The 19,436-nt window shown below is 36.6% G+C and overlaps 1 protein-coding gene across 7 annotated transcripts in view; it reads right to left on the minus strand.

Moving 5' to 3' along the window:
* Positions 1 to 19,436, minus strand: part of CACNA2D1 (calcium voltage-gated channel auxiliary subunit alpha2delta 1) — a 499,615-nt gene that overhangs the window by 22,040 nt on the left and 458,139 nt on the right. For all 7 annotated transcript variants that reach the window (XM_080818060.1, XM_080818058.1, XM_080818059.1 and 4 more), the window contains 12 exons: positions 14,612 to 14,709; positions 11,733 to 11,820; positions 10,563 to 10,625; positions 9,812 to 9,915; positions 8,843 to 8,929; positions 7,427 to 7,494; positions 7,005 to 7,043; positions 5,456 to 5,527; positions 4,264 to 4,416; positions 4,128 to 4,180; positions 2,548 to 2,603; positions 2,025 to 2,154 (listed from right to left, as the gene is read on the minus strand). In XM_080818060.1, the coding sequence (XP_080674186.1) occupies positions 2,025 to 2,154; positions 2,548 to 2,603; positions 4,128 to 4,180; positions 4,264 to 4,416; positions 5,456 to 5,527; positions 7,005 to 7,043; positions 7,427 to 7,494; positions 8,843 to 8,929; positions 9,812 to 9,915; positions 10,563 to 10,625; positions 11,733 to 11,820; positions 14,612 to 14,709 (1,011 nt within the window). The remainder of the gene's footprint in view (positions 1 to 2,024; positions 2,155 to 2,547; positions 2,604 to 4,127; positions 4,181 to 4,263; positions 4,417 to 5,455; positions 5,528 to 7,004; positions 7,044 to 7,426; positions 7,495 to 8,842; positions 8,930 to 9,811; positions 9,916 to 10,562; positions 10,626 to 11,732; positions 11,821 to 14,611; positions 14,710 to 19,436) is intronic.

Genomic DNA, 19,436 nt, shown 5'->3' on the forward strand with positions numbered 1-19,436 from the left:
TGCAATAGATTTTTAAGTGTTAGTCCTCAGTGCAAAATAAGCACTCCTGAGTTGCTGTAACTCACAGAATCAATGTTTTATTTGACATGGCTAAGCAGTTGTATTTATTACTGAATTAATCCACAGGTAAAAAATGATTAGAAGCCCAAAAAGTCTAAATATCCTGCCCAAGCTAAGGGCAGAGTTAGGTCAGTGCTGTTCAACAAACACGGAGACAGAAATGTCTTCTGCTTTGTCCAGTATGGTTTACAAGAGCCACCTGAGGCTCGGGAGCCCCTGAAATTTGATTAGTGGGACTGAGACACCAAGTTTAATATTAGCTGTAATGGATAATTGAATTAGCCTCTCAGGCTTGTAACTACTAAACTGGACAACACAGATACAGATGGAATAAGGGCTTTCAATTCCATGTAGGGTTTTTTGTTGTTGTTCTGTTTTTTTCCCCATGTCTTAAGCTGCTTCTGTTGCCTTTAATGACGGTAACATTCTCATCTTGGTTGCTAAAGAGTCATTTCTTTATGATGATACATTTTCCCAAAAAAGGGGAATTTTCTTTTTCTCCACTGAACGTGGGGTACAAGGATAAAGTGACTCAAAGCCACCATGACTGAACTTAGTATATTGATTACAAATCTGTACGTTATATTTAACTTAGCAACCTGTGCTTTAAAAATTATTACCAGACACCTGTTAGTCAAAGGCCAAAGGATTCTGAAATTTTGAGATAACCATACAGCTACAATTCTGTTTGCGGAACTTGATAGTTTGATATGCTAAATTCTATACAAGATGGTATGATCTTTTTTTCTGAGTTGAGGCCTGACTCTTCTCTTTCTATCCTCAACATCCTCCTAGAACACAAGAGATCTGCTAAAACTCAAAAAGTCATACTGACCAGGTCTGTTAAAAATTCATGCTAGTTGCAGTTAACCGCTGTTGGAAAACGTCTGTTACCAACGTCTGGATCCCCTAGCAACTCTCCCAGCCCTTTCACATGCTCAGATGACCTCACCTCCTCCTATTTCCTCTTCTCTGGGTTAACATTGCTTCTAGAATTACCTGCCCTCAAGTGTCCCCAATCTGTGCCTCTCGGCTCTGTTCTCAGGGAACCTGTGACACGGGGGAGCACTCTCTCTCAAAACTTTGCAAAATCCCACCTTGCTTTTTTCTTTCATCCCTCACAACCAAATGAAATTCTCAATCTCTTCCAAAAATTACTCAGGATGTGTTATGCCTACTGGTGACTAACATTAACCTTGATTTTTAGGAAGTAGTATTTTTCTCCTAGTTTTTCATCCTAATTCAAAGATGCATTCAATTGTCAATTAGAAATAAAACGCCTCCCTAGGCCGCCTGGGTGGTTCAGTGGGTTTAGCCTCTGCCTTCGGCTCGGGTCATGATCTCAGGGTCCTGGGATCGAGCCCTGCATCGGGCTCTCTGCTCGGCGGGGAGCCTGCTTCCCCCCGCTCTCTCTCTGCCTGCTTCTCTGCCTACTCGTGATCTCTCTCTCTCTGTGTCAAATAAATAAATAAAATCTTTAAAAAAAAAAAACAACAAAAAACCTCCCTCCCCAGAATACCTTTCTGTAAAACTACTTAGTAAATAAATGTAAATAGCGATCAATCATATATTTGGCTTAGAATCACTCAGAATTACTATAATTCTATTATTATTACAGTCAGTGCCTTTAATTCTATAACTTCAGAAAAATTCTTAGAAGGGTCCTTTTAGACAAAATGTAGTAAAATACAACCAAAATTTTCTAGGTTCTGCCTCAAAGTTAGTGTAATTTTCTTGATCCTATTGTGATAGTTGACAGGATTACAACCTAGCCACTCAGGATGAATCCTAGAGAAGGTAAATTTTAAAAACCTACAGCCAAACTAAAGATCTGTTTTCAACTACGAATGGTCCTGTGTCTCTCCGATGTGAACAATAATCTCCCTCATTTTCTGTAATGATTATAAAAGTGAATCCAGTTTCTTAGTGAACTAGGACTGTTCCTGAAAGGAAGACATGTTTACCTGGAGCAGTTTCCACAGTCTAATACACCACTGAATGATTTGCTATCATTATCGAAGAAATACTGGGTTTGTTCGGTAATGCAACTCTGCTTTGACAGAGAAGCCGTGAAGTCCTCTTCTTCCATCTCCACTGTGGAAAAAAAACACAGATCACCAGAAGGGGACACTATGGTCTGTGCCCAGACATTTATGTCTCAAAGAGAAAAGCAAGGGTATAAGGGTAGGCACTCTTCATGGCTTCTTTATTGCTGGGTAAGGCAGGAGCAGCCCCTAACAGATGCCCAATAAATAACAATAAATTCAATAAATAGGAGGTTACAAAATGGAGGCCAATAGGACATTTTAAAAAAAGGTTGCCAAAGCACGAGCTAAGTTTTGGCAAAGAGATTCCAACCTACCAAATGCATGGGCTCTCTCTCTCTCATAGACACAAACGCACGTATTTTCTCACTGAGTTGGGTGAACTCAGCACAACCCAAAACAAAATTTTAGTTACTATGACAATAGCTGAATATTCGCATACCTGCTTCAAGAAGTCGTGGAAAGGTCAAACTCAGGAGGAACTGCTGTAGAATAGACCTAAGTTGTAAATATGAATGATTAGTGATCAAAATCTAAACTACACAATAAAACCTGAGCAATTTTGCCTGTACACATTTCTTTTTCATCTGTTAAGAAAAAATGGAGAATTGGCCAATAGGAAGTTGAGGAGCATTTTTATGTAAGTATTTCTTAAATTTTACAGAACAGTTTTAATTTTGTGAAGTCAGAAATGTTCAGGACCAAGTGAGGGATACGCAGGGGTGAAGAGGCCTAAGGAGACACGTGATCGTGGAGGAGTGGTAGCTCTGGTGTCAACAGTTCATGACATAGGTTTCACATTTGGGGGTGCTTCCTTAGTTTAGTTTTAACACTCTGCGGTGGAGAAAAACAAAAGACCAAACATAAACAACCTTGTGCCATAGATCTGTGAACTCTTTACTTGACAATATAGAATATACTTGGAGATACATAATGTGACATTCATAAACTAAAATATAGCTATGATCTAGGGCACACAGTACATTTCAGTTTTATAGTAAATGACAATTAAGTCAATGTTATGGAATAGTACAGAATTACTTGGAATTGAATTTAGTTAGAAAAAGGGGGGTGAGAAGGTAGATTCTGGCCAGGAAAATATCATATACTATGATATTTAGAATACATGAGTCAATTAATATATAAATACCAGTGTCACAAGAGAAAGCACCATTTTTCAGGGTTTTTTCCTAGAAAAAATCAGGTTGTTAACATAAAATCTTTGTTCCACTTTATGAACGTGACCGCTTAACTTCAGCTGGGAAAGCCTCACCATCAAATGAATGTTAAAGATGAATCCACATGGAATAAGGGTGGGACAATATGGTAGGGAAAGGCTACAAAAGAAGGGGGAGGAAGGAGGTAAGAAGGAGTGAGGGAAGAGAAAGGATCCCAGACAGAAAAGGAGATTGAGTTACTTGACTGACCAGAGCCAAACAATGACAAATTTGATCTTACAGACTTTCCACAGTGCCTCAAACAGTTTAAATATCTTATTTTCATAGGTGGTGGAGTGTAAGTGAGGTGTAGAAGGAGGCAGGGAGGGTTAATCAGTGAAAAGACAGACTTAGATCGGTTTCAGCAATGTCTCTAAAACTCAGCCTGCCTTTGTACTTTGTAACAGGAGGTGAAAAGAGAAGTCATAATGTCTTGAATTTAATCCACAAAGACACCTAATTTGGATATTGAAGCCAACAGGCAGAAACTTCTTATAGGTTAACAGACCTAAAATGTAAAGAATGGAGTGCACAGAGACACAGAGGAGAGAGCTGCGACAGATCTCTGAAGAGGCTGGAGTTTGCAGGCACAAACCCTGTTTTCATACGAAAAACTAAACAACTGTAACTGCTTTAAATTGACCGTGGAGGAGAAACTATTTGTAAATATGATCAGTGTGTGACTTAGAAATGAAAAAAGGGAGTTCCCGTAATAATGACTCACATGTCACAAAATGGGCATTGTCATCAAATCTGTTACTATTTTACACCCGCTTTCTCAGTACCAGTGAAAATAGTGACTTACCAGGCAGCAGCAGTGGCCCACCAGCCAATGTGTAGTATGTCTGCTATCGACGGCTGGGAAATAGAATGAAACAGTCGTTACACGAATGGATGCTGAGCGTTTGCTGGAGAGGAACCGGGGTGGGGACATTACTGACCACGTATGCCGAGCGGTGCCCTGCTCCTTGCTTGGGCGCAGCGCCGGGTTCACACACTGACTGATAATCGTAAGACTTGTTAAAAGCGTAAACCGATATATTAACCAGGTGTCTCATCAAACTTGGATCGATCTCCCCAAAAAATCTTCCAATCTAGTACAGAAGGGAAAAGAAGAAAGTTTCAAATTGACGCCACATGTGTACACCCCAACTATTGCCACGATGATCAGTGAGACAAGCCGTGAACTGAAACTACTCTGGGGCTGACAAACCAGAGCTGGGGAGCTGCGAGGGACATTCCGAAAGACGTGAAGAGGAGGAGCTCTCACTGCTCGGGGGCTCTGTGTGATGTTTGTGGAAAGAATGCACACGGTTGACTAAGCATCAAGGTCACCGTCTGATTCCTTGTGGGGAAGAGGAAAGTAGCATAACTGAGAGAAAGGGGTGGGACCGGAAAAAGACGAGGAATTCCAGCCCATAAACATGGCCAGTTAAGAAAATGCTCATTGTTGGGGCGCCCGCGTGGCTCAGCTGGTTCAGCCTCTGCCTTAACAACAGGTCGTGATCTCAGGGTCCTGGGATCAAGCCCTGGGTCGGGCTCCCTGCTCAGCACAGAGCCTGCTTCTCCTTCCCTCTCTGTCCTTCCTCCTGCTCGTCCTTGTGCTATCATGGTGTCGCTCAAGTAAGTAAATACAATCTTTAAAATAAATAAGAACATGTTCGTTGTTGAGAGATCTTTTCTTTTTAAAGAGAAGCTGGAAAGGTAGATTCAGAAGCAAAGTAAGTTGGCAACTAATTCTAATTTGCTTAAAATTCTGAGGGAGCAAATTAGCTTATATGCTGCCAACATGCAAATTTGGGAACAGAAACTTCATCAGTTTAAAGCAGCCATATATTAAATTAGATATTAATATTTAATGTGAACTAGGACAAAAAGTTCCTATCATGTTAAAATTCTCAACTATGTGTTGTCATGTTAACTATTAGTACTAGAAAGGAAATTCCACTAATATTAGGAAACTGTATTTAGAATGTATTTATTAATGGTTTATATTTATTTAGCATTTTAAAATTTATTTTATGGCAGTATTATAACAACTCATTAACTCCTGTAATGGTTTGAAGGACTTTTGTAATGTTGATCAGGGAAATACCCTTTGGAAAGTGCACTTTGTCCCAGTCAGGTACCTACCTGGTTCGTATAATCATCATGATTTGCCATCAAAAGAAATCCACCATCGTCTAGAATCACACAATCCATTACCTAATGAAATTAAAAAAAAAAAAAACAACCCACATTTTGAGAATACATATCATTACTCCATTGGAGGTAGATATGACTATAACAAAAATAGGAGAAAGCTTCAACTTAAACATATATAATCAAGATATTTTGATGAAAAAATTAAGGACATGCACAGATTTGTATCAAACACTCAGAGCTTCATATTCCCAACACCCACCCAGTTAAAACTGTCAATTCAATATGAATAAATGCTGAGAACAAATCAGAAATAAGCTTTAGCCATTCCAAATAGCACTCCTGTTGCCATTTGGTCATCTAAATGATCCAGGAAATTGGATAAACCAAAACATTTAAGAATGTATAAACATACACTTAATACTTTGAAAAGACATATCTTTAAAAATGCATTGTAGTCACCATGCTTCAGACTTTTAAAAAAAAGGCAGCATGAGGATACTTAGATTTAAAAAAGCAGAAAGCAAAACAAAAAATGCTCATCACAGAAATCAGTTCCCACCCGGTTTATATCGTGTTTAAATGCATGAATCAGTTTAATAACTTCTCTTTTATAAAGTAACAAAAACATCGTTTTCAGAGTTGAGGACATATGCACTCCATTCTCCTAATGTGGAACCAGCTTCCTAAAACCCTTGGCTCTGAAAACAGTCTTCGTAGTCTATATTTATAAAGTCGATGTAAAATGGAGAAACTATAAAATGATTGGTTGGTAATTTTGCATGACTAGAAATGATAAGATCATATGAACCAGTGGGAATATACACACATATAATAAGACTAGAAGAAAATAGTGGAATTCATCCCTTTTATTCTTGGAATAATTAATATAGTATCATTCTTAGAGAATGTTTAACTTTTGAAGAAAGCTGACCAAGAAACAGAAGTAACAGGAGACAATGTAAAATCCAATCCATGTAAGTGGAATTGGGTTAAAAAAACATAATTCCAAAATTTAGCTCAAAAAGTTTTCTCATCACTATAAAAATAGTGTAACCAAATATAGGTAAATTATGAAAGAAAGGGGAAGATTGCCCTAATAACCAGTAAAGGACACTTGGGTTAGAAACTGCCCATTCAGGGGTACCTGGGTGGCTCAGCTGGTTTTGTGTCTGACTCCTGATTTTGGCTCAGAGCCTCATCTCAGGGTCGTGAGATTGAACACAACTGAGATTGCAGAGGAGAGAGTCCATACAGAAACAGGCTTTTTAAAAAACTTAACATGTGATTATTTTTTAAAATGAGGTTAAGAACACTGCATCAAAAACTAATGATGTATTTTATGGTGATCAACATAACACAATAAAAATTAAAAAAATAACTTTAGGAATTACAAGCATGTAACAAGGATGTAAGATTAGTTCAAGATCCCATAAAATAATATTTTAATGCTTATTTAAAAATTCCTGCAATTTTAGCATTAAAGTCTAGCCACGATAATACAAAAAATTACAGTTAAAAATTTTAAGAGTTTTCTTACATCACTGTTCCTTTTGCAGTCACAAACTGGACCAGCACACTGAAAGACAAAAATATAATTATTGCCACACATTTTTACTTAAAAAAAGATTAAGTGATATACTATTACCAGGTTAAAAATTTAGAATAATTTATCAAGTCTTAAAGTAAGAATAAATGACAGCCTAGCCCATCATAAAAAAGTAATTTTATAGATATAAAACTATCAAATAGTTATCGAGCATTTCAAACTATAATGTTGAAATATTTTTTTATTAACTAATTTAAACCAAAAAATATCTTTCAAAAAATAGTAATTTATAGTTCTGCTTCAATTTAGGACCAATGAAAATTTATTTTGTCAATTTTTAAGATTTTACTTTTACTTTCTTATTTGCATTTGACATAGAATATAGCATAAACATTTAAAAAAAAAAATCTTACCGGATCCCTGATTGATGTTTTGGTGAAATTCTCTATCCAAGAATTTACGTCAATTTTAATTCCAACAACTGAAAAATGATGTGAAAAAAAACTGACACATATGTTTAAAAAAATATGGCTGTGATTCTTAGTATCTATTTTTCCTCTCACATTTGAGCATTCCTGAGCAGGCAAATTTAAGTTTCTTGAGATTAAATTAATTGCAGCTGTACCCTGAAAAGTTGATTCAATTTAAAAAGTTGCAATTTTAGGAGCCATATAATATTTGCTGTATGATAATTTAGCATTAAATTTGGGTTGAATCTAGTATTTATTACAAAGATCTATTTCTTGGAATTTTCATCAAGAAGTAATGTTAATAGCTCTTAAACTATTAAATAATTTTATGTATATATACAACATAGTTTATTCATTGGCTACAACCTGGCCAATTAACTAATATACAGAGTAAGCTTAAAGAAAAAAAAAAAAAAGTGGGTAGTGTCAGGTATAGCCTTTCCATAGGAGATCATTCAAGCTAAGAGGCTTCCCTAGCCCTATCAATGCATGCACCAGGTGCTGAATATATGTATGTCCAGGATAGATAGGAAGTGCGAGGGTGAGAGGACGAGTGACTGGGAGAATGAGTGAGTAAATGAGCCCCCGAAGGAGTAAGTTAGTGATGGAGTTGGTGGTTGAACAGTGAGGGGTAAAACTGCCCTCAGGAGCAGGAAGGCAATCGACCACCCCAATCTGGCCTAAAGTACGCTCTCTTAAACATTCAGATACTGAATCATACAATGAAAAGAAAATTTTCTACTTTATTGCATCCACTATTCCAGTCTACTTCCAGTTCCCACTGATGCTCAGTTTTATGACATTTCTGTTTTCTTGATTTGTTTTATCAAGAAAAGTCATTTTTCTATTTTACTGTAATTTTATTTAAAAAAAATAAAAAGACTCTTACCTAATCCATTTTATCAGGCACATAGTATAGATATGCCAGAACTTATTCATCTTTTCCCCCAAGGATGAAAACTTACTCTTCCTGTTTAACTTATTACAGACACTCACATCCTTGGCTGAATACCCTTTTGTGTCCTTGAAAGTACCTTGTAGGACAGACTTATGGAGTGGAGGTGCTGGATCAGTCTGGCATTTAGAACTTTGATTTGACTCCATGAGTTTGTGTCAGCATTGCATAAACACATACACTGAAAATTCCCTCCCCTCTGTATGGTATCAACTTTGTTCTTCCCCAGTCTCAGAGGTAACTAATTGTATTTTATGTTTTTACAAATTTGAATGTCTGTCTTTGTCTTTATGTTGCTTGAGGCTTTCTGATGACCTTCCTGGTAAGTACTGCAAACTTTTAATACAAATACTAGGTCACATTTCATTTTGGTCCTGTGTCTGTATACACTACAACACGCTTACCTGCAGGTTTGAGGAGCTTTCCTTGGATATATATTTCGACAGCTTTGCTTACCATAATGCCTGATTCATAAGCGCCAGGTCCGCTTTCTAAAAAAGAAAAACAGCACTAAAAAAGGAAAACAGCCCTGTCGAGATACATCAAATAGTGAATTTCTCTTAATAGGTGAACAGTGTTTTGCTTAAGTATTCTAGAAGAGAGAGGTAACAAGGAGGTACGTAGCCAGTCCTCTCTTCCCTCTTCTTTCTCTACGTACCACTCCCTCAGTGGAGTGTCGGTGAGTTACCTTGAATGAACTGACTTGGGGATGGGAATTATACTTCCACACCGTAATGGGTGCTTGCCAAATCTCTGCTTCATGACATTTGCCAAAATCTTGGGGAGGCCACTGAAGAGTAGTGGAAAGATTGTTCTTAGAACCCAAAATGGCCTTTGCATTTTAGAAGACCAAAGTTCCTCGACAAAACTCCAAAACCTCTGAACTTCTGTTTTCCCATTTGTGAACATGAGGATGAATAACACCTCCCCTCAGAGAGGCTCGGGGATTAAATTAGGAAGGTTTTGGGGCAGAACCCAGGAAAATATTTTAAAATGTGGGCTACTGATAAGTTTCATAAATAATATACTGAACTAAAACTAACTGATGGATTCATTATATTTTTGAAAGTCATTAAACACTCATCATCTATTTGCAGTTTGTGAAACAAAGGATTATCTACATGTATTGGTATGTACTGTGCACGCCTGGAGACATGCCATCTCTTCATTACTGGCCGTCTCCTGTGTAGGCATTTTACCTCCTCAACTAAGTGGATGCTTTTGTCTTTCCAATGTCATGCACAGAGTATATACTGAATAAGGACTGTTCTGAGCAATTAAAATATATGGTGGTGGGGGGCAAGCAGGTGGGAACAATAATTTGTTTTAATAAGAAAGGAAACTGAGAATGCTGAATTCCAAGTAGTACTTACTGTTAAAGTAGGGAGCAGTGAAAACATAGTTATCATTATCGAGACTCCTTTTATAAAAGCTGTCCTCATATGTCTCTGGGTTTTCTTGCCAGTTTTCTCCAGCCCTAAGGAGGAAATGGCTCATCATTTTTATTCTTTAATCTGCCTGATAACCTACTTTGCCATGAACATCATGAAATTTTACAGATATGCCTACATCTCAGGTATGTCTAAGAAAGTCAGTGGTAATGGATGGTATAAATGATACTTGTTAATAAGCAATACATCACCATAGAACGATACTGAGAGTCAGGAAAAGCTCTTAGTTTTGCTCTGCAGGTAATTATGTACAAGTCAGCTAATAGGTCAATTAACAGTAATAAGCCTCCCCAGCTCACTTTATGGACTGTTCTGAAGATAAGAGACAAGATCCATAGAAAAACAGTGAAAACAACGAGGTGCTGTGGAAGCATCGTCAATAGACGATGACCATTATGTTCATTTAGGTTAGCTTGTGTCTACCGAGACAAAAAAAAAAAAAAATCTCTTTTAAACCTTGGAATAAATACCCAAAATATCCAAATTATCACTGAATAATCATACAGCATTTTAAAAGAAATACGCATTTTAAAATATTGTTCATAGGTTAAGTGACTCCACTTTAATCTAAGAATCAGTTTCTCGACACAATGGCTTCCTTACACAGCAATGTACATAGCCTAGAGTAGTCTCTTGTAATACACTGATTTCTACAGATGTTATTTGAACTTACTCTTTGGGATAAACTCTGGTAATCCCGCCATCAGTCACAACAAACCGCGCTTTCACTCCCTTGCTAAAACAGAAGACAGAAGGAGGAAATTTTTTATTCCACTTACTCTCCGTAAGATAATAATTTAGGTGTTGATGTAATAATAAATGAGTAATAATAACTAATAAATAAATGAAATAAAATGAGTTCCTAAAATAAAGGAAGATAAATATATCAATATATGTAAACTATGTTTTTATAGTGAAACTATCTGGGAAATAGAGGATTCTCAAGGAACACAGCACATAGTAAGGAAGAATACAGCTACATTTTGAATTAGCAGAGATGACAGAAGGAGCAGGAAGCTCTCACACGTAGAGCCAAGAGTAAATGTTAAGGGAAAGCCTATGAATGTGATAATATGTGGGGTCATGAAAACATAAAGCATAAGGTAAGAAGCAACAGGAAGTAAAGTTTCAAGGACCAGCTTCTTGAGACTGGTCAGCTCATCAATGATCTTGACATCCATGCGGGAAAGCTTCAATGTCATCCTGCAACCGGAACTGCATTCTAAGAGTAGGACGGGCAGGGGTGAGTTCTGTGGGGAGTGCAGTTGGAAGCCCGAAAGGCAGAAAGAGCAGTTGCTGTCATTTCTTAGAAATGGGAAATTAGGAACTTGGGTGTGAAGAAGACAGGGCAATGTTGTTAGGAGTATTTAGCATTTGGTGACTGACTGGAAATGGAGTAGGGACCGTAAATGAGAACCTCACTCAGATTTCTTAATTTGTTGACTGGGTGTATGGTAGTATTATTAAAAGGTCTATCGAGCATTCACTGGGAGCCCCGTTCTATCACAAACACTGAAACACTAACACGCCCATTTAACTTGGTTTGTCACACTGCAGCATATAAGCCGAGAAAGCTAAGTAAGGGCATGTGTTTGTCCTGACACACACCCACAGCTGCAAATGTAAGTTGTCAACAACTGGAAGATGTTTTTCTCAGGAAATTGTTATTAATGATAGATGATAAAGTCTAAATTTATGAGACCTATTTTCCAAAAATTTCTTGGGGAAAAGCTGAACTGAGATGCTATATATATACACACACACACACACACACACACACATGTATATACACACACACACACATACATGCATACATATATATTTAATAAGAACAAATACTCACATGTTTTTCTGCTTACTCCAGTAATTCTGGACAAGTTCATTTGTAAAGCCTGCATCCAGCAAGACTCTATTAATCAAATCTGTGTTACCTAACACAGAAAAAGGATAGCCTCAATTACACCCACATAGTTTCTTCATTAGGATACTAATGAAACAAATACATTCTCTATTTGTAAAAGCAACTTAAGAGTGGATAATATTTCTGTGAATTATAAAATATATCCAATATTAACTTTCTGCATTTTTTAAAATATGGTTCATCTTACCTCCTATTTTTTAGGCTATGGCCAGGATTAATAGAAGAGCCAACTCTCAATGAAAATTACTTTGTAAACTTTAAGAAACATTGAGGAAATAGCCTTCCCCTCTCCCTTTTTTTTAAAGTTAGTATGGGGATTCCAAACAATCATAATTTAATGGACAGTTTTATATATAAATATGAAACTATATAATATGTATAGTTTTCTGTTTGTATGTTTTGGCCAAGGAACTGAATAACTTAACACAGAATCTGCAGGTAATGGTCAAAGACCACAGGCTTCAGGTTGTCATTTCTAGAATAACCAAAGGACATCTTAGCCCAAGTTCACAGTTAATGGAGGGACAGATGGCCATGACCAAGGGTCAATTAACAAATATTCTTGAACAAAAACTTCACCTTTTCATTTCTCTTGGATCCTCTGTTTTAAGCCCACAAAACTCTGAATACCTCCAAGTATCCTCTGAAACTTCCCATTTTTTTGATAAAATGTCATTTTATTCAGGTAAGAAATAGGGGGTCTTAAGATCTTATTACTACAAGAGGTGGGGAGTAGACCGGAAAATATCTTCATTGATACTTTTTAATGTATCTTTCACCCAATTTTAAAGGATCAGCTAAATCGATATTTTAGACCTCATTTTAGGATTTTTATCATAGCAGAAAATGAATCACTTTGAAAAAGAGTCCATTTGAAAAGTGAAAGATATAATTTACTTGCTGCAAATCCTTTTAGGTCAAAGAAATGAGACCATTATTCTAATTTATAATCTAAATCAGCGTTGCGAGTTATTTCATAATTGCATTCATATTTTAATTACACTGTAATTTTAAAATATGTCTTGAAATATGTCTGCTGCATACATCAAGAGATTATCAGTATTGAGCTCTACCATCTTACACACACATAATCTCATTTTTATATTCCAAAATAATGGGGGATATGAAGAAGACAATAGCTTTACTGCAGAAACATTTAGGCAGGCAAATAAATTAAACAGTGAGATTTGTAATTTTTCTGATGGATTAAGTACTTTGATAAAAGCAAAATTAAAACAGCCTGCACCCCTAAAAAAGAAACTATTTAGATTTCAATCACTGATACTTTTAGTTTTATACATTTTTTAATAACTTGAGCTGAAGCATGATTGAGTAAACTACAATATAAAACACTATCAGAGGAAAATAGAAATTTTACAACTACATTTTTAAAGATTTTATTATTAGAGCATGCACAACCTGGGGGGAGAGGCAGAGGGAAAGGGAACCCTAATTCCCACTGAGCAGGGAATCCCACCACTTCTCTCTACTTAGGGCTCTGGGGTTTGATCTACCCATGACCAGTTTTCAGAGTAGCTCATTCTAATTCTGGTAGCTAATATGAGCAGTGCTAGGAATTTCCTTCTTTTTATGAGATAAATTTAAATTTGAGAGATGGCGTCAGTTCACTTTTTATAACTGAGGATGTGCTTTCTTTAACTCTTCCTGAAGGGAATGGTTTTAAAAAAAGAAAAGCACAGGGGCACCTTGGTGGCTCAGGAGGTTAAGCATCTGAATTCGCTTCAGGTCATGATTCCGGGGTCCTGGGATGGAGCCCCATCTGAAGAATGAGCCAGGAGCCTGCTTCTGCCTCTACTTCTGCCTCTTCCCCCTGCTTGTGTTCTCTCTCAAATATATACATAAAATCTTTAAAAAAAAAAAAGCACAGGAGGAGAACAAGTGACGATGCAGGGAGGAGGAGGAAAGGACATAAAAGTCAGTTGCTGTTACTTTTTATTTTTTTCCCCAAGTTATATTTATTAAGGAAATTTTTGCCATGCAGTTGGTTTTTCTCTCATTTACCTATCTCCACTGCATCTGTTCATGGTAGTATTTTTATAGGATATTTTTAGTAAGAAAACAGTTAAGATTTTTAAATGTTTTAAAAGCCAAGAATCCATTAATTTCTTTTTAAGTTTTATAGTATGACTGATGTAAATTTCTCTGAAAGACAAATGTACTGGTTAAAGAATAATTATTAAATTCCTATTTACTCCAACTTGTTCCAACTTCATAAAATAGAAGCATCTGTAAATTGATCAGAAAACATTAAGTGATATATTTTAATTTATACCTTTTTATTCTCTTCATCTTAAAACTGTTTATATAAATTGGAGGATAGAGATCAATCAATAAAAACGTGCTATATGTTTTCTTCTATATAGCAAGAACAATGCAATGAAAAGCCTTCAAAACATAGAACACTGTATCTGAAACTAATGATGTACTTTAAGTTGGCTAATTGAATTTAAAATAAATGAGAAGAGGCTACAGAGTGTGTGTGTGTATCTATCATCAAAATTAAGTTCCTTAAATTTGAAAAGAGCCAAGATAAGGATACCCTATTTACATTTAAACATTTGTAGGCATATATCACCTGGCTTTGAAAATGTCATTTTCCTTCATAATGAAATAAAAATTCTTTTGTATACAAAAAGTCAAATTGTTATATTTTACCATTAAAAATTTAAACATAAGTCAAGATGCCAGCATGCCAACACACAAATCTGAAGCAAGAGTTGACCACGTTGGATACAGTAATAGTGACACCAAATAATTACTACAAATCGACCTATACTTACAGGATGGGTTGTTTGGAGTTTTTCTATCAATAAACTCATTGAAATTTAAAAGAAATTCAGTGTTGTTATCTGATATTTTAAGGTCATTGCAGTAATCTCTGAAAAAAAATATTTAAGACATTAGCTATGAAAACCACTTTTTATTTTTTATTTTTTTTTAAGATTTTATTTATTTATTTGACAGACAGAGATCGCAAGTAGGCAGAGAGGCAGGCAGAGAGAGAGGAGGAAGCAGGCTCTCTGCTGAGCAGAGAGCCCGATGCGGGGCTCGATCCCAGGACCCTGGGATCATGACCTGAGCCGAAGGCAGAGGCTTTAACCCACTGAGCCACCCAGGCGCCCCTGAAAACCACTTTTTAAAAAAAAAAAAGTACACAGCCACCAGAGGAAGTAAAAACACTTTTACTACATCTATGACTTTGCAAGCTGTTTAATTTCTTATTTCCATTTCCTCCTCTGTATAATAGAACAAAACTTGGACAATAAGAGGTTGAGTAGTGTGGATAATATATATTAAGCACCTGCCCTCTGGCAACAGGTGCTCAACAAATGTTACCTTTTGTTGTTCTAAATGCACTATTTTCAATGTATGTTGTATATTCGGAGTTTCCATATAGAAATTAACAGAAAAAATGAAAAATACTCACTAAATATCCAGAATAAACCCATTCCATATTAACATTTTTATGAGAAATTACTGTTTTTTTTTTTAAAAATAACCTATTGGGTAAAAAAAGTGGCACTAATTTACTTATTTGCAAATCTCTAATTCCTGACTCAATTGAATACAGAGGCATACTTTTTTCTAGTAACTGCAAGATTCTATTTGGGTACATGAAAAAAATGTGTTCTCCTAAAGATATGCAGTTGGAAAAGACAGAACTATTTTATATGCTTCCCAAGTGTTGTACCTCTTCTTCTTCTTTTAATAATATACCAAAACTTGATTACTAGTAATTTCTTGGTAGTTAGTTGTAATATGGAATTTGAAGCAATGAACTTTTTGTACTGTTGCATTAAAATTCAGTGCACTATCTTACATTTTAAATCAACCTGATTTTCCAACATCATGAATTGGTTATTGGAAAATTTGCAGATCTGCCAAATGATGACACATTTCAGTATAAAATTGAAAAATCACATTCATTATTATCACTAGTCTCACCAGATAACTATGGGGATGCAGTAAATACAAATTCCCCCCAAATTCTTACTTTTGTGTGAAAGCACAGATTTTGTCATGAGCAACAAACACTGCTATTTTCTTCAAAGCAGAAGCCTTACTTGGTTATTGAGAAAATGTTCATCGAATACCCAAGTCATTCTGTCAAGTAAAATTCTATTTCCTGAAAAAAGTGCAAGGAGCACCTATTTTAGCTCTGAATTCAGTCACACAAGTGCTTTCCTTTGAGATAGCCAAGTTACTCTGGTATGCAGCAGAACTCCCATTTCCTTCCCACTGAATAGTAAAAGACATGTACTCAAGGGTAAAGTTTCAATAAAACGAATAACTTTTACTGATTCCATCAAGGCTATTTTAAAGTCAGACTGGCTTTTCTCCTGGCAAGGAAGATTACAATGGCTACCAGGAGTCTTTAGTGTCACTGCCTGGATTCCTGCTAAGATATCAGCTCCTCATGGCCTTTCTCCTGTCCAGGCAAATGTCGACGTGAAGAAAAGACAAACATCACCGCTGTTTTAGGACCTGGTTGGTTCTCTGAAAGGGCCTCTGGAACCCACAGGGTTTTGAGACCCCTCCTTTGAGAACTGCTATCCTAAGTGTTTTGGAAATTGAAAATAAATAGAAAACAACATAAATGTAAGGTTGTCGTCATACTAACTAGGTTAATGAAACATATGGGATAATCAAATATTGAGGACAGACGTGCAATTTGTGTAGTGAACATTTTCAGAGGCAAGACCATCCCCTAAATAGAAAGCCTCAGAGAGTAGAAAGAGAACGTCAGAACTTCTTCAAAAACAAACTTAAAACACACACACACACGAAACACAAAACCACAAAACTTCTCAGTTCGTAGAAATTTTTGTTCTGAGACAGGGTGGACAAAGTTTGCATGATTGACAGAGCTAAAATGGACTTCCTCTCACAATCAGCTTTTTTTTTTAATCTTTTTAAAATTTTTTTTTTATTATTTATTTTTATTTCTTTTCAGTGTAACAGTATTCATTGTTTTTGCACCACACCCAGTGCTCCATGCAATACGTGCCCTCCCTAATACTCACCACCTGATTCCTCCGACCTCCCCCCGCCTCCTTCAAAACCCTCAGGTTGTTTTTCAGAGTCCATAGTCTCTCATGGTTCTCCTCCCTTTCCAATTTCCCTCAACTCCCTTCTCCTCTCCATCCCACAATCAGCTTTAATTACAGGCTATCACATCCTTTCCCATTCTAACCCATCTTTGAAATGCCTTTTTCATTTCTGAAAAATAGTCAAATTATTCCATTTCTTAGTCACTTAGATCTTTCATCCCTCTGTATAACTTTTAACGGTAAAAACAATGCTCTATGCATTTATATTTTACTCAGAGGCACTGGATGTTTTTCCGAGATCGATTAGCCTTTGATAATCAATATACATACTTAGATCTTGAAATAGCAAGGAAGTTTCTTAATCTGTGAAATGGGATAATACTAACTTGCTACAGAGTTCTCTGGAGCAGTAAAAATAATCACTCCTGTAAAAGGTTCAACAGATATTGGTTGAGGTGAACGTCACTGTCCCACAAGCTGTAACATTTCCCTTCTCTAGTATTTACTTCTTCTCTAAACACATAGGTAAATTCTACTTTTCCAGTCATACCACAGAAATGGTTCATATGTTAATCCTTGCTGAAATCGACAGTTATTGCTTCTAAATCGGGAACTGGAATTCAGAGCTACATTTACCCTCTCTGTGAGCACTGGGACTTCTGCCATATTTTCCACACTGTCTAACAGTATAGCTCAGAAAGCCAGTCTGCCTGGTCTGCTATTCAGTAACTGGGAGAGATGAGTGAAGAAGTTGCCTAGAGAAAAACAGATCGGAGATGGAAGGAGAGTCTTATCAATATATCACATCTAATTTCAACTCTTCTTACACCATGTAATGAATCAATATGTTAATATTCTGTGGGATCTTGTTCTGCCTCTAATATTCTTTCTAGCTAAAACTGGTTTTAGCAGTTTTAAGACACTCAGTTATATTGGAAAAAGTGTTAAGATTGCAAGTATTTTAATAATCAGTTTTAAAATATTCTTTACATATTTATAGATTCTACAAACATAGAACCAAGGAACAAAGGGAAACAAAGCTGGAGGCATCATAGTTCTGAACTCCAAGTTACATTACAAGACTGTAGTCATCAAAACAGTCTGGTACTGGCACAAGCAGACACAGAGATCGACTGAACAGAACAGAAATCCAGAAATGAACCCATGACTATACGGTCCATTAATCTTTGACAGAGCAGGAAATAATATCCAATGGGAAAAAGTCTCTTCAACAAAGGGTGCTGGAAAACTGGTCAGCAATGTGCAAAAGAAAGAAACTGAACCACTTGCTTACACTAGACCCAACAATAAATTCAAAATAGATGAAAGACCTAAATGGGAGACTTGAAACCATGTCTCCTGAGGGAAACAAAAGTAAAAATAAACTATCTGGACTTCATTAAAATAAAAAGCTTAGTTTTTTATTTAAGGAAAGAAGCACTCACCAAAACTAATACGCAACCTATGGAATGGGAGAAGATATTTACAAATGACCTATCTGTTAAAGGGATAGGATCAAAAATATACAAAGAACTTATAAAATGCAACACCCCAAAACAAATAATCCAATTAAAAAATGGGCAGAAGACATGAGTGACATTTTTCCAAAGAAGACACACAGATGGCCAACAGACACAAGGAAAGATGCTCAAAATCACTTATCAGAGAAATGCAAATCGAAATTACAATGATATATCACTTCACACCAGCGCGAATGGTACAATCAATAACACAAACAACAGGTGTTGGCAAGGATGTGGAGAAAGCGGAACCCTCTTGCATTGCTGGTGGGAATGCAAACTGGTGCAGCCCCTCTGGACAACAATATAGGGGGTTCCCGAAAAACTTAAAAATAGAGCTATCTTACAAAATACCTCACTACTAGGTATTATCCAAAGAATAAAAAAACACTAATTCAAAGAGATACACCTCCTGATGTTTATACAGCATTATCTACAATAGCCAAATTATGAGAACAGCCCAAGCATCATCCACTGACTGATGAATGGCTAAAGAATCTGTGGTATATACACATGATAGACTATTACTCAACCATAACGAAGAATGAAATCTTGCCATTTGCAACAACATGGACGGAGCTAGACAGTATCATTATGCTAAGCAAAATAAGTCTAATACTGTATAATTTTACTCAGATGTGGCATTTAAGAAACAAAGGGGAGGGGCACCTGGGTGGCTCAGTGGGTTAAAGCCTCTGCCTTCAGCTCAGGTCATGATCCCAGGGTCCTGGGATCGAGCCCTACATCGGGCTCTCTGCTCAGCAGGGAGGCTGCTCCCCCCCTCCACCTTCTCTGCCTGCCTCTCTGCCTACTTGTGATCTCTGTCTGTCAAATAAATAAAATCTTTAAAAAAAAAAAAAAGGGAAAGAAAAGAACGAGAGAGGCAAACCAAGAAACAGAGTAACAGAGTCTTAACTATCGAGAAGAAAATTATGGTTACCAGAGGGGACATGGATGTGGGGATGGGTGAAATAGGCGATGGGGATTAAGGAGGGCACTTGTGATGAGCACCAGGTATTATATGGAAGTGGTCA

This window comes from Martes martes (assembly GCF_963455335.1).
Source record: "Martes martes genome assembly, chromosome: 11".
In the NCBI taxonomy this organism is placed as follows: Eukaryota; Metazoa; Chordata; class Mammalia; order Carnivora; family Mustelidae; genus Martes; species Martes martes.